The sequence below is a fragment of the Corvus hawaiiensis genome, chromosome 14 (genome assembly GCF_020740725.1).
Source record: "Corvus hawaiiensis isolate bCorHaw1 chromosome 14, bCorHaw1.pri.cur, whole genome shotgun sequence".
Classification (NCBI taxonomy): Eukaryota; Metazoa; Chordata; class Aves; order Passeriformes; family Corvidae; genus Corvus; species Corvus hawaiiensis.
In genome coordinates this window covers 7,512,824-7,538,088 of record NC_063226.1, presented here as the reverse complement: position 1 = coordinate 7,538,088, position 25,265 = coordinate 7,512,824, and the positions used below count along the sequence as shown (strand labels likewise).

The window sequence follows — 25,265 nt, the reverse complement described above, 5'->3', positions numbered from 1 at the left end:
TGTGGAGGTCTCTGCAGAGGGAGGTGACACCAAGACCATCCAACAGCCACACACAGAGCAGTTGGGGGTCCCCTCCTTCCCTTGGTGCTCTCACCCTACCTGCACTCTGTGCTGAGACCTCCCAGTGCTCCAGCCTCTCCATCATCCCTTGTTTGTCCCCCCAAATTGGAGACTTTGGCTCATGCCACCTACAGCAGCTGCTGCCATTCCCCCCTGTGCCTGTCACCTGCACCCCTCTAAGCAGCGGCCCTGCAGGGGGATGAGTTAGTCCCCAACTTCAGTGAGCTTCTTGTCTGTCCTGGAAAAGACATAAATTATTAGTTGTGAAACCCTTCAGCCTTATGATGCAGCAACAGTGTGAGGGGAAGCAATAGCTTCCCCTTGAGCATTGCCACAGAGCTGGAGCTGGGACACTGATGATGAGAGGTTTTCTCCACTTTTGTGCTCTTTTTTACATTTTTTAAAAAACTTTCTTGTTGCGGTCCCACATTTGGTGTCTGCAGGGTGGTTTCCATAAATGTAGCACAGTTTTTACAATACTAAATAAAGCAGCATGCAAATCCCATCTCCATGTTTGCAGTCTGCAGACTTGGAGTGTTTAAAAGGTGCAAGACCCATATCTCTAGTTATTCTTTCACCAGCAGATAGGCTGCTGCTAAACATTTGTCTCCAAGCTGTGTGACACAGCCACCCCACGCAGCCAGGCTCATTTCCCTGTTCAGTCTTTCTGCTGGATCACCTCCAGCTTTAAGGCAATCCCTGTTATGTTAATGAATTTTCTCCCTCCCAAAGCAGCTTTTTGTTATGGACCTCTGGACTGGTCAAGCCACCAGCAGCATCCTCCCAGGCCAGAGCAGAGCCTGGTGGCATGGCTTTCCTCCCCACTGTGACTCTCAAAAAGGTGTTACCTCTGCCATGGCTTGAAAAGCGGGTCACCATTTCCTAGCCCAGGTGTCGGTATCCCTTGCTCTGTGTGGCAGCATCTCAAGGTAGTGAAAGGGCAAAAATTGGAGCCCACACAGCTGCTATTGCCCCTCACCCCAGTGCCATGGGGAATCAAGACAGGGCTGCCCTGTACCCCAGCCTTGGGCACTGATATGCATCCAGCTTAGAGCAAAACACCCCCTGGTTCCACAAACCTCGGCAGGCTGGCTGGTGGGAGCTCTGGGCAGCAGTGCCCTGGATCCTTTCAGAGCTGTGCCTTGTGAAGAGGCAGCAATTAAGGAAAGAGCTGCTGGTGACAGGCACAGAGCAGCCCCCTTGCTGCCATCGGTCCTTCATTAACAAACCAGTGTCACCTCACAGGCCTGATCTGACCCTCCCTGCAATTTACCAGGCCAATTAGTGCCTTTACGCCTCCACAAGACAGCATCTCCCTGCCCCATGATGCCCATCCTGGCCCTTTGAGCCACCAGCACTTGCTGGAAGCACTGGCAAGGGCTTCCATGGCCACTCAGGTGGCAGTGCCCAGGCTGGGCTTGCAGCACCAGCAAGATGGTGAGCTGATCCTTTGCAGGGGGTCTCACACCACCAAGGCTGGTGACACCAGTGGAAAATATCCCCTTCCCTTGCCCCTCTGTTCTATCATCCTTGTCAGGAGCAGAACAGTCAAGAATCTGGAGCAAGGGCCCTGCTAGAATGATTCAAGAAAGCAAGATACTGGTATTTTGATGGGCTGGAAATAGTATCCCCCTCCTCTGACATGGTCACAGGAGGCTGAGGACAGCAAAGCCATCCGTGATGCCTCTGTGGCACTGCCATGGCAAATATCTGTGCTGGTTACCACATTCAGATGTTTATCCCACACACAGTGACAGGCAATAGCGGTAACTTACACCACAGGTCTGGCACCCTGGGCCAAATCCTGGATCGTTCCATAAATTTCAGCTCAACATCATGAGTCACTAATGCTACCCTTCTCCCTTTACTTTTTTTTTCCATAAAACTTTGTTTTTCTATCAAATGGGAACAAATACACCCAATACCAGGAATTTTGCTAGATGGAGTCCAGATGACAAGTTCTCAGAAAATGCTGTCAGCTGCTGAGATTCAGATTCAAGAGACATCATCCAATGTTAAACATAAACAACAGGGGCAACGAAATGTCTGGCAGATCTTGAAGCAACACAAGATGCCCACGCTCCACAACAAACCCATTTCACACCACAGGAAAGGTCACCACTTTAATCCACTTCTGGGTGGAATGTACACAAACATCATTCTTCTTCACATCTGTAATTAAACAGCCTCTTGCTTTGCTATCAAGCCCATGTTTATTTTCCTATTTGCTAACATGGTGGATGGTAATATGACACTGAAGGGATACAGGCTGCTACAGGCGGGCTTTCCGCTTCTTTCTAATGATTTGCCTGCAGAGAACTGGATGCAAAGGGTGGTTGTGCTGCTTGGATCCAGCACTGATTTCCTTTCTGGATGTGCAGCATCTTTGCACACTGAAATAATAATAACAGAGAAGACAGTGAAAGCAAACAAAAACAAATGGCAGAGATCCCTAAATGTGTTAACTCATTGCAAGAAGTTGCTGAGGTTTCTGCTGGGCTCCTACAAGGGAGAAGACAGCAAGTAAACTGGGAGGTTGAGGCTAAATCTGTACTTCTGCTATGAAAAATCTGGCTTTCAATACTGGTAATGCGCTGGATCACTTGGAAGAAATTTTTGTTGTCTCTGTGGCCACTAAGGAGCATCTGAAATAATGCTGGATAATCTCTCGTTGGGGCCTTCCCTTCCCCACAAAGTGTTCTTGGGTACCAGCACAGCTCCCGCCCCACCACATGGCACCCAGGAGGAAAAACCCCACACAAGCAAGGATGGTTTTTTTCCCTCTCCAAGCCTTTTGTGCTGCAGTGCTGGCATATGGTTCACGGGGAGCCTCACCAGGACACAACGGCTTTGGAGGCAATGGCGTTATGCATGAGGAAGAACTATGGGATGCGTCACTTTGCAGCCCCGAGGTACAGCCGTGTACTTCACACCCTAGCACGCTCTCAGCAAAACACCACCAAGATGGTTATTTTCAAAAGGATACAATGTTTGATAAAATAAACTATATTTGACTAATGCTCAGTGCTTTTCTGGGCTTTTTTTTGGGAAGGCAGTAAATTTGCTGACTGTATAAACATGCCACAGTGCTTCATCTTCCTACGCCAAAATTTCAGTTACCTTATCTCCAGGGAATGCCCTTAGTAACATTTTGACAAGTTTGTTTAGGGGGTTGGTTGTGGGTTTGGGTTGCTATTTTCCCCCACTTTTACTTCTTAGGGAGGTCTCCCATGAGCAAGACACAGGCTGGAGCTGGACAAAATCCACTCTTTCTCTTCATATTGGGACCTTCACCATGTCTCTAAGAGAAAACCCAAATTCCCACACTAAGGACCAGCAAGCATCCTCCAATGTCATAGTTTCACCCCATTCCTCAGAGGAAGCACGTCGGGCAGCCGGTGATCAGGCTGGCGTTTGCCCGGAGGCAAAGAAGGTGGGAGGGGCTTCTGGTGTGAGTTCCAACAGGTTTATCTGCAGGAGGGACCAGGGACCAGCAAAAGCCCCGAGGAGACGCGGGCTAGCCCCCTTTATGGGGGGGTGGAGTAAGGCAGGGAAAGAGAAAACAACCAATGGGGTACAAGCAGAGGGGAGGATACAATTTTTCAGAACAAATGGGGAAAACAGGGAGGCAGGAGTCATAACAGGGAACCAATTAATAACTAAAAAAGGGAGAACTTTCTGGAACAGGGGGAGGTAATTTAGGATTGGGAGCCACCCAGGGGGAGGTAACCTAGACCTCAGTGATCTCTTCTGGTGACTGACATTTGATGGTTTCAGCCTGAGAGCAGGCTGAGCCACCCCAACACCCTAGTACCTGCATACCTAACTCCTTGCTAAGGGAACAAATAATATACTGGGAGGATTTGTGATTTTACTGGTGCTCAGCTGAGTCACCCCCAGCTATGGGGCTCAAACTGAAAAATCCCTGGGTTTCTGGGAACAGACATCTGCTTCTAGGCGGTGTGATGTGTGATCTGGTAAAGCTTTAGTGGCACTTGTCAATTATTAAGCTCTAGTGCTGCTGGAAAGGTCAAGGAAAATCCCACCAAGGGACCCCAGTGTTCGGGAACCAAAGGATATTTCTGGGCTGCTTTAGCTTAGGTGAGCTGGAGAGCCTGCAGGTCATGTGAGAGAGCATGGAGAGCCTGCACTCGTCCAGTGGACTTGGCCATGGCCAGTCCCACCACTGAGCTATGTGCTCCAACATGGGAAGGAGGTGTCTCAGCAGCACACCTGGCTGTTTGGAACATTTTGAGTCTTTGTGTGGTTTCATATATTTTACTTTAGAGACTTATGCAACACCCCATATATGGTCCCTGCTGCAACCTGCTCGTCTCTCTGCTCCCTTGGTGCCTCTTGCCCACCACCACTGCCTCCCATCCATCTCAACATGGACCAGCAGCTGCCAACAAAGCAGAGCAGGAGGAAGTATAAGACAGTCACCTCCTCCCTCCCAGCACAGCAGTCCCCAGCATGCCACCCCACTAGGATCCTGAGCTGTGCACCAGCCGAGCACCCTCCAAGGCTGGGAAGCAGCTGGAAACTGCCCTTTTGGTTGGTGGCATCTCCCTTGCTGTGCCCATAGCTCAGCATGCACTGGTTTTGACTCAAAAGCAAATCAAAATACCTGATAGCACAGGATTACATGTGTCCCCCTTCTGCAGACCCACAGGAACATCCCCATGTCCAGCTGCCAGGTTTGCAGGCATGGCTGGTGCTCTCTGCATCCTCCATGCAAGGGACATTTGGTTTCATTTGGAAGCCCCAGTGAATCCAGTCCTGGAACCCTGTTAGGCCCATGCTCCAGAAAGCTTGAGGGCAAAGCTCATGGAGATGAATGAAGAATTCTGAAAAGCTCCCTGAAAAACAAAACCGAGACACACTAGGTTTCACTTCCCCAAACAGCATGAGCCGTAAGCACCAGCTGTTTCTAGCAGCTGTTCAGTGAGTTAGATTTTACCATTCCAGCACTAAACTATCAGTCAATTGATTAATGAACTGGAACTTCCCATCCAACAATAATATTTTGGCTTTAAATTATAATTTGATGTGTGGTTAGTGCAGAAATACATTACACATGCTAAGCACATGTTTGCATCTCATCACCACCCTCAGACACAGGGAAAGGTGTCGGCTTCATCACCTTTTTCAGGCGGCTTGCAAACCCCTCCAGGGAATGCAGTGCCTTTACATGAGGGGTGATGCTGCTCATTCCTGCCCACATGTGGGATGTGCATGGGGCCAGCAGGCTCCTGCCATCCCACTGCTGCCAGTGGAGCTTAAAGGAGCTGCAGAACTGGCCAGGAAGCATTAAGGTTAACTGGCAGGAGTGAGGGCTCAACCACCTGAGATGGGAAACATTCCCAAGGTTGCCAGGCCTTTATTTGGTGCCAGCACAAGGTGCCAAGCTCACGAGGCACCACTGGGACACGGTGCTGGCAGCTGCACCAAGGAGTCCACGACTCTGCACAGGGAGACTCAGGGACTGGAATCAGCGACAGCTCAGAACTGGCCCTGGGTTTTATCACAGAGCTAAAAATTATCTGAAAAGGAGTTTTTCCACTGTTTGGTTTTTTTTCCCAGAAGCACCTTCATACCATAAACTCCTCTATTCAGCTAAAACCCCAGGTATTTACTCTGGTGACACACTTTGCTGGCCAGAAGTGGCCACCACTGGTGCTGAAGTCACATCACTGTTATCATGGTGCTGTGTGCACAGCTGAGCTGCAGCCCTGGCACCTGCCAGCAGCTTAAGTCCCCCTCCTCCTTGAACTCATATAAACATATTATCATATATATTATATGTATACTCATTAATAATATATAATAATATCAATAATGATAAAACTTGAAATAATCTCAACTGTGTATTAGCAGTTAAACCTGCATGCCCTGGGACAAGGTTTGGAGTTCCAGGTACACACGCAGAGGGGAGGTGACAGTGCCCATCTCCTGATGGAGGGGCCCTGTCCCATGGCAAGGCAGTACACAGAGTTGGTGAAGAGAAACAAACAGGGAAAAATTATTCCTTATTTCTCATGACCTGGAAATGGAACACTGCCCAAAACTGAACACCAGCTTTATTCCACCTCAGTGGCCAGGGCATTCCTTGCAAAGCCCCCTGTTAAAACATGTGCACCAACCCAATGCAGGGGAAAATTCAATAGCTGCTTTTTCAAGTTATAATCCATTATTTGATAAACTTGGCAGGTAGTGGGCTCAAAGCCTGTTTTTTTGTGATCTCTGATCATAACAAAGTCTCCAGCAAGCATAGCTTTGCTAAACAGCAAAGGGAAACCAGGCTCAGTGTGCCTCAGAGGGGTCTTCTGCTGAGACACATCAGCATCGCACTGTGGTGATGCAAATGGGAGAACCCATCAGGCTTTGTGAGACACAGCAAAGCACAGCCCACACCAGCTCCTCAGAGAGAAAACACACTGGACTTGTACCAAAAAACTGCTGCCACCCTCCCATCCTGCTGCTTATCTAAGGAAGCAGCAGCACACAGAATATTTTTCACATAATATTAGAGGAGATGATGTCCCTGCACTGGTACCAGGGATACCTGGTGAGGCAGAGGCAGCACATCATCTCTGAAAAAACCCAGCAGCCCATTTCCACTCCCAGTGCTCCTGGGGGATGAAAGGAACATGATCAGAAGGGAAGAAGCGATGGAAATTCAAGTGGTGCTAATAAAATATTCCCTTTGGTGGAGCAGAGGCTCATGGGCTCAGCCAGCTGCAGCATGCAGAGATGGGACGATGCGAAGAGCTGGGCCAGAACAAGAGCAGAGCAGCAGGAAGGTGAAGAAATGCCTCTGGCAGCACCACCATTGGCTCTCTGTTGCATCACTCCATGCACCAGGACACCTTTGACCCACGGGTCAAAGCGCAGTCCCAAGAGACAGAGAGGACTGCAGTTTGGTTTGTGAACATGTAAAATATAAAATACAAAAACATGTAAAATACAAAAACACATCACACTGCATGGATGCAAAAAATCAGCCCTTACAGGAATACTGCATGTCACCAGCTCTGCCCAAACACCCCCAGCACTCACCCTGGTGCGGATAGGACATGAGGATTCTGAAACCCCGGTCTCCAACAATTAACCATCAGGTCATGCCATGGGTTAGCCCAGATCTGTTCCTTTGCATCAGGAGCGGTGAACTGTGAGTTAACATCTCCCTGCTGAGGAGTGGGGCAACAATCATCTCTCCTTCTGCCACAAACCCAAAGCACTTCACACCATTCCAAGGCTTCAAATCAGAGTCAGACAGATCAGCCCCACCATTGAAACTGGGTAAAGTTTCCATTCTCCAAACCATCTGGCTACATGGTTTGGAACTATCTACTTTCTCCTAACCATAAAGCTGCCGTAAAAGAGGCCTAATGCACACAAATATTTGAAGCATGCACATGCGAGCGAGGGGGTGTATGCACACGTACGTGCACATGCTGCAGCTTAAGATACTGTGGATATAATCACTCTAGTAAACGCAGATCTGAAACAGAAATATGCAATATCTTGGCCAGAAACCAAACCAAACCCAGCCCATCCATTTAGTCAGACCAAGCCAAGTCTTTCCCTGGTGGCCCTGAGCTGGGCAGAGTTGGTGTTCCCAGGCTGCCCACTCCAGTACAACACAGGCTATTGTCTCACACACATGGGAGGCTATTTCCAGGGCACCACTTATAGAGCAACCAATCTTTATTTTAGAATAGCTTACGTAAAGGAACATGCAAAGAAACACATGAGTAAGAGTCTCATCTGCCTGAGGCTCCTGTAAATTCTTTTCTTTTCCCCTTTTGTAGCACAACACGTTGGACAGCCATTATTCACCCTGCAAAGCACAGCATGTACATCCCTGCTGTCTGTGCTTTGGCTGGAGCTGTGTTTGCAGGTTTCCCGTGGGAAAGGAGGTGCTTCACTTCTGAAGAATGAAACCAGGCTGTTGCATGTGCCACAAGGATGCTGGTGGGGATCAGCCACCTGCACTGAAGAGCTTCAGGACCTGGCTGAGAGGTGAGCAGCAAAATCACCTGCAACTTGTCATGATGCAAGTGGGCTTTGTGCCCAGGGGAGCACATCTCCACCACAATCCCAGTGCATGACAACTTCTCATCCACAGCATTTTTCCTCCTGCCGTGTGTCTGATCTTCTCCATCCTCTGTCTTCACATGATCTGTTATGTCCTGACGAAATTCCCAGGGGTGGGACTCGAATTTGGAGTAAGTACAAAAACCACTTGAACTACAGAAAAAATCTGTATTAAGCCAACTAGGATCAGGGGTATGATATTTGCTCAGAGTATTTCATAAGCCATAGGTGTTCTGTACCCCATGTATGTTCGAACAACTTGAAATACAGTCTTCACCTTAACAGCAAGGGAGACCTGTGTCTCCAAAAACTGTGAGGAACACAATTTAATATGAATCTGCTTATATTAAACAGGATTATCTTTAAAAAGCCCTGTTAGATATTTACTAGTTTGCCATGAACCAGCACTTTTTTAGTTTGGGTTTTTTTTCTGTGAAGAGTCTTGAAAAACTGACTCAAGTAATTTGTCCTGTTTTTGGAAATGTGCATATTTCAGAATAGGTTCCAAATATCTTCCTCACTAAAAAAATGCATGGAGAAACACGGAGTGATGCCACCAGCACTGCTCATGGCTGGTGGCCCAACAGCAACAGGAGGACCAGAGCGATGGCAGCAGCAGGACTGGGGTGGGTGGCCGCACTCCCAGGATCGCTGCTGGGGACTGCAGCACTGTCTTTGTTTTGCTGATTCAGAAGCTGCTTATTTGCAGAGATGTCATCCATATCCAGGTTGTACACCAGCTCTGAAAGCAGAAGGAGAGAGGTGGTCAGTGGTGTGCGTCAACACTCTGACATACAGCACATCCAGCCCCCCCAAAAGCTGGGGTCCTGGGGGCAGCCCATGCCACAGCTGAGGGCAGCTGGGTCTGGGTGCAGTCAAAGGCATCATAGGGCTTGATGGGCCAGAAGATCTTACCAAACATCTTGTCAGTCCTGCACTCACCCATCTCAGTACCCTACACCAAACCTTATGCTTGGAGAGACCAAAAAATCACAACTGTGCTCCAGTTAGAAAACAAAAGATATAAGGCATGTGCCTTACTGGAGAGCTACTCCCAAAGAAAGCCAGTGGAGCTTTGGAGGGGGTGTTTCACAATGCAAATTGTGTCTGCTCCCCTGGCACAACAAGGATGTGTGCAGGAGTGAGGAAATCCTGGTGAGCACTATCACTTCCCCAAACCCAGAGTCAGCAGAAGGCCTTGCTCACCAAAACCTCCTGGCTATCGGACCTGAGGAGCTCTGCATTCCTGCAATCTTATGTAACAGTGCGCAAAATATGCTCCTTACAGCACTGAGAACACATCCCATCCCTGGTCCACCTCATCAAAGGAAGGAATGTGAATGGATCATGCACCCTGGGCATGCTGGTGCTGCAACATGGAGACTTTGAGATGAAGCACATGTGGGTTTCAATCCAAGAAAACATCCAGTATAAAAGTTTTGATTCCTCCTGGCAAAGGAGCATGACATTAGCAGAGGGAAAAGCTTGTGGCAATGCATCACTGGCTGCAAGGGACCTGCTGAGCAGTTAACTCACAGTCACCCTTGTCTTGCTGAGACAATATAGAAGAATAAAGAAGTCCAAATAGACAATGTGGAAAGACAAAACACCAGCAATTCTCCGGCCAAGAACAAAGAGGAAAAGGTGTTTTAAGATGCCATTAGCCAGATCTACCTCGGGCATTTGAACCTGTCCATCAGCTGGACTGAGTGGGTGCACCCATGTTTGTCTCAAGGCAGTGGGGCCCTTGCTCCCCTGCTTGTGCTGCTGCTGGATCCTTCTGGGATCCAGGTTTCACACCCAAATGGGAATCAGTTAAGCCTGTTTGTCTCATACTCAGAGCCTGCCCTTTGGAGTTGGAGAAGACTGGTGGTTTCCATCAGAAGAGACCCTGGTTCAAGCCTTTTACAAGCCGCTTGGATCACTAGCATGTTGAAAAGGTTTGGATCATCCCACCCCACCCCTGAAAAAGAATGCAAGAGACCGAATAAACACTCTATATAAAAAATGCCACATAATTCCAATGAACACCACTGCCAAGGCAAACAGGCAGTATTTCTTAATAAAAAAATACCCAAACATTGCAAAACAAAAGCAGAATGATGTTAGCGTGACAAGTGAGTCAGCCCAGGCCATCAAATGGGGTCAGAAATGGCTCAAAGGGAGCAGTTATCCATGCACACAGAGGGCCAGGTGCAAGCAGAACCCGCCTGGTAAACTGAATTCTTGAGTAGATTACCACAAATATTGCAATTCCTCTTTTCCACAACTTTCCTGCTTTTCTTCTAAAGAGTACAGATATGCTGCTGTCCTCTGGTGCTGCACACCCATGGGAAGAGCAGGGGAAGAAAGGTGCCACCTTGAAAGGGATGTGCTGGGAGGCTTTCCAAGCACAGAAAGAACAAGTCCCTCTGGCATGAGGCATGCTCAGGCTTCAGGGCAGTTTGGGAGCAGCCTGGCTGCACCACCTTATTTTCCCAAGCTCATTTCTGGAAAATAAGTGAAGGGATTTGCAGTTAGTAAAATCACAGCAGATTATTTTGCAGTCGGTTATTTTACACAAGACTCCTCATCTGGCACAATGTTGGATCACAACCTGCCCTGGTATGTTTTGGAAGGTATTTCCACACATTCCAATGGTTCCTGAAACCTAAAAGATGCTCACAGACCTAAAAGGGTCACAGTACTATCAGGCACCCACACGCTCCCAGACCAGTGATCATGAGAGCTTTTGGGGCAGAATATTCTCTTACTGGACATCCTAGCAAAACTAAAAAAGTCCCCAGGAACTGAGTAAATACTCTTGCCTTCCCTTTAGAAAAGAAATTTGAAACAAGAGTGTTTCAGCAAGGTCCTTAACAGCACAAAGGGTTTTGACGGCCCCATTTACAGTCTCATTCTGGGATGTAATTTATGAGATGCAAGTTCCTGCAGGGTCTCAATGCAGCAGCTGAATCCTGTTGGAAATATTCAGCCAGGGTGTACCAAAATGAACATTTCAAACATATTCTTTGTGTGGGAAATTCTCAGATTCTGTGTTTTCACCTCAGCTTGAGTAAGGGTAATTTTTTAAATCACGGCATATCACCCAAATGGGGATGGTGATTCTCTCACTATTCCCTTCTGGCCAAATTAAAGAGAAGGCAACAGAAACCCTCTTGTCATCAGAGATTAGAGTGCTATTTTCCTCGCCTTGTTTAACTGCTTCAGAAGTTTAGTGCTTGGGTGTGCCGTTTGTTTTCACTGTTCCTTCCATTGTTTCCTACTCCTTATTTGTGCCCAACTGTATTTTTAGGCTTGATGGATTTAGCCAAACATCTTTTATTTTGTATTAATAATGGATCTGTAACCCTCGCAAATCCTTTTCACTTAACTTCTAATGACCTTTGCTACATCAGAAGAAAGGAAAATAAAAAGTATGAGCCTCTAACAGACCTCAGGCAGCCGATCCAGGCAATAAAAACATTAAAAATATACATCACAGAATCACAGAATTGGTAAGGTTGGAAGGGATCATTCTGAGTCATCTGGTCCAAACTCCCTGCTCAAGCAGGGTTATCCCAGAACACATGGCACAGGATTGAGTCCAGACATTTCTTGAATATCTCCAGTGAGGGAGACTCCACACCCTTTCTGGGCAACCTGCTCCAGTGCTCAGTCACTGCACAGTAAAGAAGTTCTTCCTCATATTTAGGTGGAGCTTCCTGTCCATCAGTTTTTGCCCATTGCCTCTGGTCTTACTGCTTATATTATTGATAATAAACATATTTCAAATCCAGGAATCCAAATGAACAAATGTTTCTAACCAGGTAGTTCTTGAGAGGGCTCCATTATGATTTCCAGCTTTTGTTAGGATCCCTGGTTAGTCCAGGTCACCTCCACATCCCTGCACCTCCTGCTCCCACAGCCACCAAGAGCAAAAGAGCCTCAGCATCAGGGATGGAGCTGCAGGATAGCTGGTGGGGTAACAGAAACTAACCTTCAACATACTCCATTTCGGACACTTCCACCTAAAACTTTGCCTTTACACTGCAAAATAACGTGAGAGAAGCTACTCCTCTGCCTCCCCTCTACCCAGCCACTTTCTGCATTAAACATCTCCACCACCCCAGCTCTGATCACCCAATTCATTGGCATCAGTTTCTCAGTACAAAGTGGCCCTTTGGCATGCAAAGACTTTTGGGGGAGGGCAGGAAACTAGGAAAATCTGTTTCTGTTTATAATCAGTCAGAGTCCAGGGGGTATTACCAACAATCTGCACTAATTACAAATTCAGTCTTCACTCATTTTGGCCCCTCTTGTCCTCTGGGCTGCAGAGTAGATAATCCCTTTAAAATAATAGTCAATCATTAGCACCGCTTTTTTCTCCCCCCCTCATGCAAGCCGAGCATGCCGTACAGTTTCCTGGAATCCTCACACAGCTGGTGAAAGGTCTCCAGACGCACACAAGCTGGTCCCTCTGGAAGCATCTTTTGTAACCAAAGCCCCTCTAACACAAAGCTGCTGTGCTCTGCTCCCAGGACAGCAACAGCTTCAATGACCTCGCAGTGTGGATGACAAAACTCAACGCCAGCTCTACAACACGTGCCTTCTGCATCCACAAAATAAAGCAGTGGCATTTTCCCATGGATTAGGACTGGAATTGGGCATACTGACTCTGCACAATCTTATTGGACAGGAATCATTAGAAAGCTCTTCTTGCTGAACCCCACCAGCTTTGGAGACAGCTACAAAATACAGCTGAACTGGGAGAAAGTTGGGCTTGAGTTGGGATAAAAAGTCCCATGGCAACTAGCACAGCAGAAGCTGGGAGGATGAGTTCTGGCACACAGGCTTTCCTCTGCCAAATCCACCACTGCCTAGAAAAACACCCCTTTTCACCCCAAAAAGGACAACATGGCCTTAAGCAAAGAACTGCTAGCAAATGTCACTCTGGCAAATGACCTCCAAGAGCCCTGCTGCCGCAGGCTGGCTCAGCTGCTGCCCAGAGCCCAGAGCCAGGGAATGTCATCTCCCAGCCAGGCACCTGGGCTGCCTGCCTGCCTCAGCAGATGGTTCCAGTGATGGACCCAATATAGTAACAGAGACATAATGGATGGCCAGGCATGAAAACTACCTCCCCCTGTCACTTGATAGCTCTGCCAGTGCCTCGTGCAGCGGTGATGGGTGCGAGGGAATCCTGTCAAAGGCAAAATCATCAAGCCTAACACAGCGTGTTCAGCCAACAGGCCTGCTGTGGTGATGGCCTTGGTTTGCAGATGATGGAAACCCTGTGGTGTGAAGGGAACATATCATGACCGTGTGTTTCCAGTGAGTGCAAAATACATCAAGTAGAAATGCCAGAGACAGGTAGGGCAGGTTGGCAAGCTTCTGCATCTGCCAACATGTGCCTACATCTTTCCTTCAGGACTGTTTTTTCCTAGGAAAGCACATGTTACCATTGCCACTGAAAATGACAAACTCCAGAGTGTGTTGCTTTAATTTTTTTAAGCAGCGAGCATCTTCAGTGTGGGGAGGAAGTTGCCAATAGATGCAGTAGACTGGCTGTCTCCAAAATAGGACAGGATTTCTTAAAGGGAGAGATGTTTGAGTCAAGCCCAAAGTGTTGACTCATTGCCAGGTGAAGTGTAAGAGCCTGTTATTCCACAGACCAGTCTGCCTGACCTTAGCTCCCAAATCTCTCCTTCTCTACAGTACCAACTATTTCACTCTCACAGGTGTTTGCACCTGAAATCTTGAAGAACAGTCCAATTTCATCCCAAACTTTTCCTGCTGGAACACCAAAAGCTCTGCTCACCTCAGCCTGCAGTATTTGGTTTTCTCATGCAAACAGCCCAAATTACAAACACACCTCTGCCTCCCGCAAGACAACACTTGAAACCATCCATTGGGTTACATGGCACAAACAGCCACAACTGCATGGATACAGCCAAGATTCCCAACATTCTGCTTCTCCAAAACACCTTAAACTTTTCCAAACACCTAGCCAAGCATGGTTTCATCTCATCAGGGAGGTTTTGCCCTCTGGCTTATTACCATTAAAATCCTGGAGCACCAACAGGTTTGCCAGTTGTCTTCTTACACAACGAGTTGCAACAGCCCAGCCGTAGGTGTGGCTGCGCCAGTGCATAATTAAAGCACTGAGCCAGGGCTGGCCGTGGGGCTTGTGTTGGCACAGATCACTGAGATGGATGTGCAGCATGTGCATGGTCTTGTGCCTCTGCTTTTCCACCTCCTCCACATCAATTTAGGAGGTGCGGCTCTTGGCAATATGGATTTGGAAAAAAAAAGAAGGAAAAGTCCAGCTCAACAACACCCTGCTGGCATCGGCAACATGGCCAAGAGAGCATGGTGTGGCTCAGCAGCAAGTGGTAAAACCAACTTCCTGGGCAGAAACCCAAAGGAATCAGGTTTGGGATTGCTGATTTGCAAACCAAGACTTTTCCCCCCGCTTGCCTGTTTGCCACCTCTCGGCTGCTGGTGTGCTACCGATGGCCTGTGGCCTGCAGCATGTGTTCACCAGTGACCTAGAGACCACAGATACCACCACAAACCTGGGACCAGCTGGGGAGGAAGTTCCCCTAGGATCGATGCTCTTTGGAAGGCAGCAGTAAATTGATTTGGAGGGATCAAGATGTGAGGAAGGTCTATCTCAGTCCCATGCCAGGGGTGTCACCAGGTGCTGTTCCGGGTACACGAGGCAACAAACTCTGCGAGGCAGCCACTATGCACACCCTGGACCCCCAGCCTCCAGTACTACCACAAAGGTCTCTCCACACATGTCCTCAAGATTTTGATGGAGTGAAGGGATAAAATGCCCTCAAAACCCAACACAGTGTACAGGCAGAGAGACTGCATCATGACCCCAATTCCAGCAATTGCTCCTTCCCCCCACCTTTGTCAGAGGCTGGTGGCAAGGAAGGGCCATCATTTATGGCCTGGGCCTATGTTTGAAAACGTACTTGTTACATTCTTCTTTGCTCCTTGGTTTATTCTAGATCTACCCTGAAGAGAATCTGGTGCCTGCAATTGGATTACTCATTTTCCCCTTGGCAGAGCGTGAAAGAGTTTCTGAACTGCACTCACGGAGTGGAGCCACAAAAATGTGTTTAGCAGAACACACTCACGTAATCTATTAAAAATTAACAAATCTCATTAGCATTATTAATTGGAAGTGCCAGAGTCTTTGTACTTTGCTGATGAAGAAGCATTACCCTTGTCTGATATCCAGCCGTACAGCACAGAAGAAGAGGTGCTACCTAAAGGAACTTAGGAGACAAGCACTGAAAAATAGGGAGCTAAACATGTACAGCCAAAAACATTTACAAAGGCAGGAGTCAAGAAACAAAAAGAGGAATAGCTGGAAACAGAAGAGTGTGAATAGAAGTGAAATTATTTAAGTGGCAGCAATATAGGACTGGGTCAAGCAATGGTCCTGCAGATCCCCCAGTACCTCAGCCCACCCAGATGTGGAGTCATCTTCTTCCCATTTGGAGACCTTCAAGATATAAATCACAAAGAGATCCCTTCTGATCACTCTGCTGTCACCTGAGACATCTCTGTATGGTCTTGATTTTGGGAAGTAAGGTTCCCAATGACAGCAGAGCAAAATTAAATGCTTCATATTCCCTCTAATGACTGAAAACAACATACTCCCATCTAACTGAAATTTTCTTCTTCACCTTTTCTTCCCCAAAAGCTCTTGGATATGACCAGGAGAGAACGCTTTCTTGCTACATGCTGGCCTTCAACTCTCTAAGCTCAGGACATTCAGAGACAGCAAGACCTGACAAAATGCAGTCCTAGGGGGGATGCAATGGTTGCTGCCTTCCAGATGTTAGGCACTAAAAGCAGCCCTCAAGGCAGAAGGATATTTCTCAATGCTTGATTGGAAAACTCACGGTGGTATTATGGCACCCAGGAACATCTGACACCTTCCTTTGTGACTCACTGTGTGTGGAAACCAGACCTGAAAGTGCCCATGGAGACCAGGGGTTTGTGCCACTCCTGCTTCAAGTAGGCAACCTGGAATCCTGGAATGTGCCTCTTCAATCAGAAGAGACAAGGACTTTGTGCAATGTCTACACTCAGTGAAAAATCCCTGGACATCCATCAATGCCTTATGCTTTTAAGGAAAAAAGAATCCAAGGCAGCTGCTGTTTTGCCCCTTGAGCACACATGTAAAAAAAGTGCCTGAGCAGCACTCCAGCCCAAGGATCAAACTGCCAGAGACTCCACCAGGCTACAACTCATGATGCCAAGGGAAAGATCTCAAGTAAGATTTCAGGTAAAAACCTAAGAATTTGGGTTTGCATGGACATAGCTGCCTAGCCCACAGTAGAGCTGGCAGGTAGGCTCAGGCATGGTTGTACTCCATGCTCCTCTGCTCAGCCTGCCTCTGCTCCTGGAGAAACTTCCTGAGGTTTTGTGCTCAGACACTGCCAAGGATCACCGGCATGGATGGACAGCAAGGTCCCCCTGTCCATGCCAGGGGAATGTTTGCATAGAGCAGGAGCTGAGGTGAGAGAGCTGCCAAGGGAAGGGAGCCAAGTGGCGACAGCATCGCCTGGCTTTTTTCATTGTGTTAACCTGCATAAATAAATAAAATAAATAAATAAATAATCCTGGACCTGCATTAAAACAACATTAAAGTGACTTCAGTGTATAAATAAATGGGGTAATGCAGAAGGCCCTGGGAAACACCACCATACCCAACCTTTCTGCTTTACATAGAAGAAGGTTTGGGTTCATAGGCTGGAACATTTTAACTGCTTCAGGACATGTTCCCTGCACTGGAAGCACCCCCAGGAACAGCCTCTCTAGTCTGAAACCAGGACCTGGCTTTGCATTGCATGGCTGCAGAGAAAGACCCAAATTAAACCCAGCTGCTTATTGGGTGCCTGTAACATCTGACACAAACCCTGACTGATTTCTGCTCCCTGCCTCCCTCCCAGGCCGAGAGCAAACCCTGACCCCAAAGCACCGGTGGAATGATGGTGCTAAAAGCTGGATCTGAATGGTGGTGGCAGTTCTAATGGGAATCCCAGTATCATCCCTGCTGAGCACCAGGACACTGTGGCTGCAGTGCTTGGGCTGTGCTGGACCTGTGTCATCACACTTACTCTTTCCTGGGGGCCAAGGATCTCCCTGTCATGCTTGGGACCATGGTGGAGCTCAAGGAGACCACCTCGACTGCTCTTGCTCCAGAAGGAGTGAGCAAGGGATGGAGGGGATTGGCCCTGGGCTTCTGCCTGGCATCTCCCCGAGTCAGCTTGTACAGCCACAAGAAGATCCCAGGGAGGAGGACACAATGCTCATGTGGGAGCATCCAGATTGTTCTGGGGACACCTCCATTGACCCAGCAAGCAGTGAAACATGGAGGTGACAACTCAATAGAGCTCCAAGGTCCAAGTCCATAAATGCCTCCTTCTCCATCCTATCTGAAGCAATCATGGCTCTCTCTCAGGAATGTCACAATCACAATGGAAAATCAAAATAAAAAGGCTATGTAATCCACTTTGTAAATCCCTTCAAAATCACAAAATCCTCTCTAAAATGGATTACAGAGATTAGAGATAAGAGTTTCCTGGAAAGCAAGAATTGCATTTCAGCCTCCCCCATTTCTTCACTGCCCCAGAAAAAAAGTGTTTGTGCCCCTCACCCCACCTCACTCCTCCTCAACCATCACTGCAACCTTGGGGAGCAAAAGCAGCTCCCTCCAGCCCCTAAAAACAGCAGAGCTGTTTTTACCTGATTTTGCCCTAAGCACTATTTTGGGGCACAATCTCCTGCATATACCTGAGCCTGTGGACAACGTGCATCAGTGGTAGGAAACCTGCCCGCAACAGCAAGAGGAGGGGATGACTGCCAGGCAGTTTTGGTCCATCCCTACTCCAAACAGAGTCCATGTGATTGTGCAATGTGCTGCCATGGTTTTATGAGCTGCTGGACTTGCACCCAATCCTGTGGGTGCCCAGCAGAAAAACATCCTCTTAAATTAGGGTGGTCTTCTAAAAATCACCAATGTGCCAGTGGTGACAGTGTTGCCAAGAAGAGAAAGGTCACTCATGTGGGGATGATATAAAATTATTTAGCAGCCATGCCATTATTATTCTGATAGATTAAAATCTTTTTTTTTTTACTATTTTGACTCAAGTATCCACAGTCAATGGTGGCAGGACCGGTGGGAATTTTTATTTCATGAGAGTTTTTGTCCTTTCCTTCTTACTTGGAACAACAATAACAAAAAAAGGATTGCAATATTAGCATTCCTGGCAGAGCACACATTCAAGTTCCTGACCTGTTATTGCTCAAGGACTTCTGCAGCTGCAGATGCCTGTTTGGAGCTACAGTTAGGTCACTTTGAATGGTGCTCATAGAATAAGGATCAAAACACTCAGAGCTTGATCAAAAGGACATTTTATGAACATTGCAGCCTGAGTTAAGTGCTGATCTGAATGCTTACGTTTGCCCTTATATTACCTCAGCTTGGTTATAATAAAATTAACACCCTTTTAAATAATACACTCAATTTTTATTTGTTTCATGGTTTTGTGCTTTATGGCTTTGAAAACATATTCTCAAAACCTTTCCATCACTCTGGGAATGTTTAGTTGTTTTGGGATCTGCAAATCAACATCTTTGTCCAGAGGAATAATAAGGGTTGCACCTTTGTATCATTGTTCTACCTGCTCTAACCTGGATTTATCCACCAAAGGTTGGGGTTTTTTTCTGTCCACAAAAGAGGGTAACCAGTCACACTCTCTCTTTTCCCAGGAAGAATTACCACCTCTAAAGAAACAACTAAAAACTGAACTACAAGCACCAGCAGCATCAATAGTCCTTTGTAAAGAGACAACAGAAAAAACAAAGGAGGGAAAAATCCAGTCTCTCCTCTGCATTTCACTTGCACATTAGAGGCAAAATAAACTTACCAGTCTAGGACAGGAGACATCTTATTGGTGCAATACAGCTGCTTAACTGTTCTTTAGAGATATTCATCTCAAAAGCCAGAACAGAAAGAACATTTTCCCCCCTTTTATTTATTTATCTTTTTTTTGTGCCAACTCACCTTAGCTGAAAAGCACATTGAGATTGTAATTATGGGAAGGCCTCATCTAGTAGATCTGTAAACTCAGCTATCGGCTTGAATTACTGGAATTAGCAAGGCTAATTTAATGTCACTGTTCGAAATAGCTCAGATTTGGAATTTCTTAATGGCCTTAGGAAAAGGAGTCTTTATGCATACTGCAATCTAGGCTTCATTCTTAGACTAAATTCCTTCTCATAGATTTTGTGAATGCCCTGTTTTGTAGCCAATACAAACTCTGTCCAGTAAAATAATGTAAGGACTCAGAATGAAAAGAGATTAGCTGTTCCCTGCTCCTGTTATTTTAAAGCAGAAATAACTTTGGCTTCTACTGATTCATAGACAAAGCTTGAAATGCAAAGCATGCTCAACTCCAGATTCAGCATGAAAAGGACCTTAAAATATTCCCGAGTGCAAGTAATGGACTTATTAGAGGGATGAAAAGAGGCACTTTTCACAGAATTCCAAGGTCTTTAGTCTTGTCATATCAATAATCTTGCTTAAGAATTTCATTCTGTTTACATTTCTTTCCCTTCCAAATATCCTGACTGACTCCTATGAAATACAACATTTATGCTTTTAAAGTGTTAATTTATTTCTGTTAATGTTTGGTGATGTAAAATGTCTGTGGATCACCCAGAGCATGAGTGATGGTGTCATGAGGGGGTGGGACAGGGAGCAATTCTGTGCAGTTATACACCTGAAAATTGATAAATGAGGAGGGAATTTTAAAGACTTGGTTAAAAGCATCTTCTTTAAATAATGGCAGTTGATTGTGCTGGAACTCGACATACCTGCAATCTGTTGCATTCTCCTTTATGTTCATGTTTAACACCCACAAAAACAATGCTGACAGTAAGAAAAAAAAAAAAAGCTTTATAGATATCAGGAAGGAAATTTGCCTAGCTCTCCTAATCTGCCAAAATATATCAATTTTTAACCCAGTTTGCCTAGACTTTGCAAGATGGTTTGCTCTAAAACCAGCACTAAGCAACTAGTGACAAATTTCCCTCTTTCTTTGAAGAAATTGCTGAAAAACAAAGGGAAATTAGGAACAAATCACAAAAGTCTGTGTGGGCATAGCAGGAAAGGAGACAGAGATGCCCCCTTTTTAAGGAGTGAGGGGAGTTTTTTCTTCATTTGGCTCCATGTCCTCCCCAGGACAATTTGCACTGACTGGGGACTGTCGTAGCATGGAGGGGACACAAGATATTTTGGGCTACATCTGCCCATGGCCCTCCATGAAACAACACCAGCAGAGACCAAAAGACCCCCCAGATATTGTGACAGGATGACTTGGCCATGCTTGGCATGTGGTACTGGCCAGTGATGATTTTCATAGACCAAACCAGATTTCATGGTGCCCAAGAGACCCAAGGGTCTCAAAGCACACCACAGGCATTAATTACACCCTCCACTTTGCAGAAATTAATTAAGCACTAAAGCCTCCTGGCCCCTGAGAGCCAAGCACAAGCCTCCATTCACTAATGGTTAAAACTGAGCCGAGGTTGTGCCAAGGTTTCTGAAACACTGACAGGAGAGCTAAGAAAAGCACCTCTGAGTGCCCCAAGCCACCCTGAAGCAGCAGAATCCTCCCCCCAGGATATTTATAATTCCTCTGGACACGTCCCAGCAAGTCCCCCTGAGAAGGCAGCCATTTGAGGTTTGGCTCTGAATCACTCTATAGCAAGGCATGGAAAGCTGACACACCAGGGAGCTGGAAGGGCAAGGGGCAGTCCCACCCCACAGCCATCCTTCAGGGGATCCGCTCAGTCCCGATTTCTAAGGACTCCTCAACAGTTTCTGACATTAGCAGTCATTTTTCCTGATAATGAACTGGACACCCCTGATGAGACATCCATGTGCCAAGAAGTAATAGGAGCTCCTCACATCATCCTTGTTGCTTTCTTGTGGGCCATTGGCTGCTGTGTCACCTGTTCCTGGGTGAGACATCCTCCAGCCCTATCCTCCCAGCTTCTCCAGCTGCAAGAGGCATCCCCAGCAGACCCATGGGAAGCAGACCAATGGGCAGGCACCCCAACATGCACAGGTGCTCCAAGATGCTCCAGAAACCACCCCCACTGCAGCATTTGCAGAGCTGGTATCCTCCACTGGAATAAATCCACACATCTGACACAGCCTTTGTCACTCTCCTGCAATGCTCCAGTAAATAAACAAAATCCTCTCTGCCTCCTGACTCCCCTGTTTTGCTCCATTCATGTTTGCTGGATGCCTCCCTGTCTTTCTGTCTGCCTGGATGATTTCATGTCCTCTCAGAAGCTGGACGAGCCATTTGCCCAGGGCACTCACAATGGATTCAGATGAGCAGCCTGCCAAACCACAAACATCTGCTGTCACTGTTTCTTTTGCAACAAATGCTTGGATGAAATGGGTGACAAGTGCATTAAAAAAATATGGTACCTGTGCCTGAGAGAGCTGGAAGGCAAAGGGGGATTGCCAGACCCTGCAGCTAACAAAAAGTGGTGGCTGTGCTGGAGCTGTGGCCTGGGAAACCCATTAAGACCACATGGGGTGTCAAATTGTAACACGAGTGGTGGGCTTGCAGGGCAAGCAGGAGCTGGGCAGGAAGTGAATTCAAAGAGACCAGAAACAACGTGAGTTTCTCAGCGCATGCCTGCCTTTGCCCTCCCAAAAACAGGGAGGAGAAGGCGAACAGGCACACCTGAGCTGCAGGTCAAGCAGAGGCAGAGACAGCATCCCCCTGTGCAGCCCATCCTGCTGTGGGGGAGATGCCCAGTGAGGGGTCCCTTAGAGCAGGGCTTGCTCTCGGGGCTGTATCTGTTAGCTCTGCTTTAGGGTTAGCACCATCCTGCAGCCATCCAGTCCCCCAGTGTAGGTCTCAATGAGATGGAGATTTAGGAGCTTCCAGGCAATCTCATATAGTGGTCCCAGTTACTCCATATCCTACATAACAGGAGCTGGTTAAGTATTTTTACAGACAGGTTTCTGCTCCTTAATGTGTGCAACTGGTCGGGGTTAATCTTAGTTATTAGCAACCGAAATCAGGCTCTAGCCTCTTGCTTTCCAACCCAAGCACAGCAGTAATTTTCCTTCCCTGTGTAGCAATACTGCCTTGCTATCTCCTTATTTTGGGATTTTTTTGGTACACAGAACCATTTTTCTTTTTTCCACATTTGTTATGAGTTCTGGTGGTAGGGAGTTGTTTGTAAATCACACAAGTATTTGTTTTACTGGAAACATCTGATTTAACACGTTTGTCTTTCAAAAAAGGCCAATTTTTTTAAACAAAGGTATTAAGCTGCAATGTAAATTGGGCACATCTGTTTATGAGTCACTGCAATAGCACTGCCTCTACTGCACCAGATCACATGGATCTCCAGGGGCCTGATCCAGCAAATTAGAAACTCACAGCTTGCTGGGCTCCCTTTTCCAGCACTCCTCTTCCAAGAGCACTTCTGCCTGATTTTATAAATTAAGGCTGCTAAATAAGAGAGACCTATTTAGTGTCTGCTAATAATATTAGGTGTCTGGCCCAGCAGACACTTAAGTATCAACATGATACTTAAGCTGGTGCCGAAGTCCACAGGCACCCAAGGGCCAAGTTCAGTGGAATTATTTATAGCTGGGAACTCCAGGCTGCACCAGACCCACTCTGCCCACAGTGCTGTACCACCTCTGCTGCCTTCAGTTGCTCAGGGCTGCCATAAAAAACATTTAGAGATATCAGCTGAACCTCCAAGATCAAAACCTGACCCACCAGCTGGTATTTATTCACTGGAAACACAAAGGTCAGCAGACCTGGGGGACGGGTCTGAGGCCCAGGAAAAAGTATGATAAAAAGTCTGATAACTGCAGTGGCTGCATCCCTGATGATTCTGGGGTAAATAAAGCCAATGAGGGGTGGGAAGGAGGGAATCCAAACCAGCAAACAGATGCCTGGAGGGGGCAGATTCAGGACCTCCATCCCCACAAGAGCTGCCAGACTTCAACTGTCCAGGGCAAAGCTTTCTGACTGTCACCAAAGCCCATGCCTAAATAAAGCTACGAGTCTCAGGAAGGGACACGGAAGGCAACAGTGCATCAGATGCTCCCTGAGAACAGGCACTGGTGCACAAGTGGGGAAGTTTGCTTGTACAGGGAAGGGGAGGGGAGAGCATTTTGGGTGTAAATGCATTCTTTCACATTCTCTGCACACGCTTTAGCAGTGATTTATGTGAACAAGAGAAGAGATACTGCAGATTGTGTTCTGCAATGACTTTGGGGAGCACAAAACCTTTTTTTTATTTACTTTTTACTGGAATGATCTACAGAGAACCAGAAGAGGACGAGCAAACATACCAAAGCTGCAGAGCAGCCGGCAGAGAGTTATTAAGGCGACAGAGGATATTACTCAGATTCTGATAATAACCACTGGCTCCCACCTGCCAACTGCAGGCTGTCTGACACAAAAAACTCCAAAAACAGGCTGGAGCAGATGTCTGCTTCCCCATGCAGGAAGTGTCTCCAGTATCCATGAGACACAAGCAAAATAGCTTCAAGCTTTACAGAGACTCGAGATACTGAATTCAAACAGGAAGGAGGGAGAAATAAAAACAGTAAAGCTAAAGGATGTGTCTCACATTGCAGTTGTAATTCACATTTTAGAAATCCTGCTGGGATTCCTGCACTGGACTGAGGCAGTGACAGATGCCCTGACAATATGTCCAGCTGCCAAACCTGATGCTCAGCAGCCAGCAGTACCTGCCACTGCAAAACATCCATCCCCACACATCACAGCACAGAACCACCAATGGATGCAGCAGCATTGTGGGCACTCAGTGGTGCACAGGGTCCCTCAGCACCCAGCAAAGAGTCAGCCCCAAGGCAGTGCTTCAGGCACCAGCTCCCACCTGCTTGGGGATGGGATACACAGACAGGGCCCTCCAAGGAAGGAAGGTGTGGGAAAGGGAAGGTGCTGCTGGGTTTGCATTCAAACTCTGTACTAGGCACCGGCCTAGCCTCCTGTGGGGGGGAAGGGCAGAGCATCATCCCAGGTCCCATGGGAAGCAAAGAGCACATGAAAAGCAGGAACAGACAGCAAGATGTCATTGAGAGCTCCAAATACCATTGAAGACACTTTTTAAAACAACAGAAGCTGGTGAATATGCCAGATTTCCATTCTCATAGAAGAAGGGGAATGTGCTACTGCTCCAAAGCAGAACAAAAGCAAACCGTGTCCAAATTTTCTGTTGTTTAAATAAAAAAAAAATTTTTAAAAGGCAAGTTGACATACCACTCCAACAAAGTCCAATCAATTCATTTGGACTTCTTTTTTTAAATTATTTTTCTGTGGTATAACTAAAAACATCATTTCAAGCAGACTTTTAGACAAGAAGCTACTGTGGAGTGAAAGCAGACAGCATTACCTTGTGCTACAGGCTGCTGCTGCTTCACTTCCCTGCTGCAAGAGCAAAGAAAGATGTCTCAGTTTATTCCAAAGCAAGAAAATCCCATCCAAAACTCCAGCATGCTTCACTGCCTCCCAGTTCCAGTAGAGGCAGTTTGCAACACAAAGTCTCCCATCAGAAAATTTCTGGCTTGCCCTAAAAGCAACATGAGGGGAGGTTAAACTTTGAAGCCAGGGCACTTTTGCCCCAAGGAAGATGCCCCACAGACCAAGAAAAGCTGGCAAAGCCAGCACACTCCAGAAGCATTTGGTTGCCTGAAATTTGTTCCCGTGGAAGAAAACCATCTGGGCTCTCCTTCAAGCTGTGAAAGCCCCAGGCCAGGAATGGAGGGAGAAGGCAGAGCCTAGTATGTGGCAGACACTGTGTGGGAAGGAGGACATCCCTCTAGTTCACAGCTCATCCATCCCAGTGCGCAGGGCTGGGGATCTGCTGGAGATACACCTGGGAATCAGGGGAGCCTGTGCTCAGGCAAACACACCTGGTTCCATTCATGTTACTCCTGGTGTCAGCCCCAGCAGATGTGTGTGCACAGCTCAGGGCTAATGCACAACAGCCGAGGAGAGCTCCTGCCTGACAGATGATGGATC

The 25,265-nt window shown here is 47.1% G+C and overlaps 1 protein-coding gene across 6 annotated transcripts in view; it reads right to left on the bottom strand.

Moving 5' to 3' along the window:
- Positions 1-25,265, bottom strand: part of GPC4 (glypican 4) — a 242,327-nt gene that overhangs the window by 77,057 nt on the left and 140,005 nt on the right. Inside the window, exon 8 of one of the 6 annotated variants that reach the window (XM_048318497.1) lies at positions 7,753-8,902. The exons of the other annotated variants lie outside the window; for them this stretch is intronic. Within the exon in view, the coding sequence (XP_048174454.1) occupies positions 8,727-8,902 (176 nt within the window). The 3' untranslated portion in view covers positions 7,753-8,726. Of the gene's footprint in view, positions 1-7,752; positions 8,903-25,265 lie in introns of those variants that run through there. 6 annotated transcript variants of the gene reach the window in all.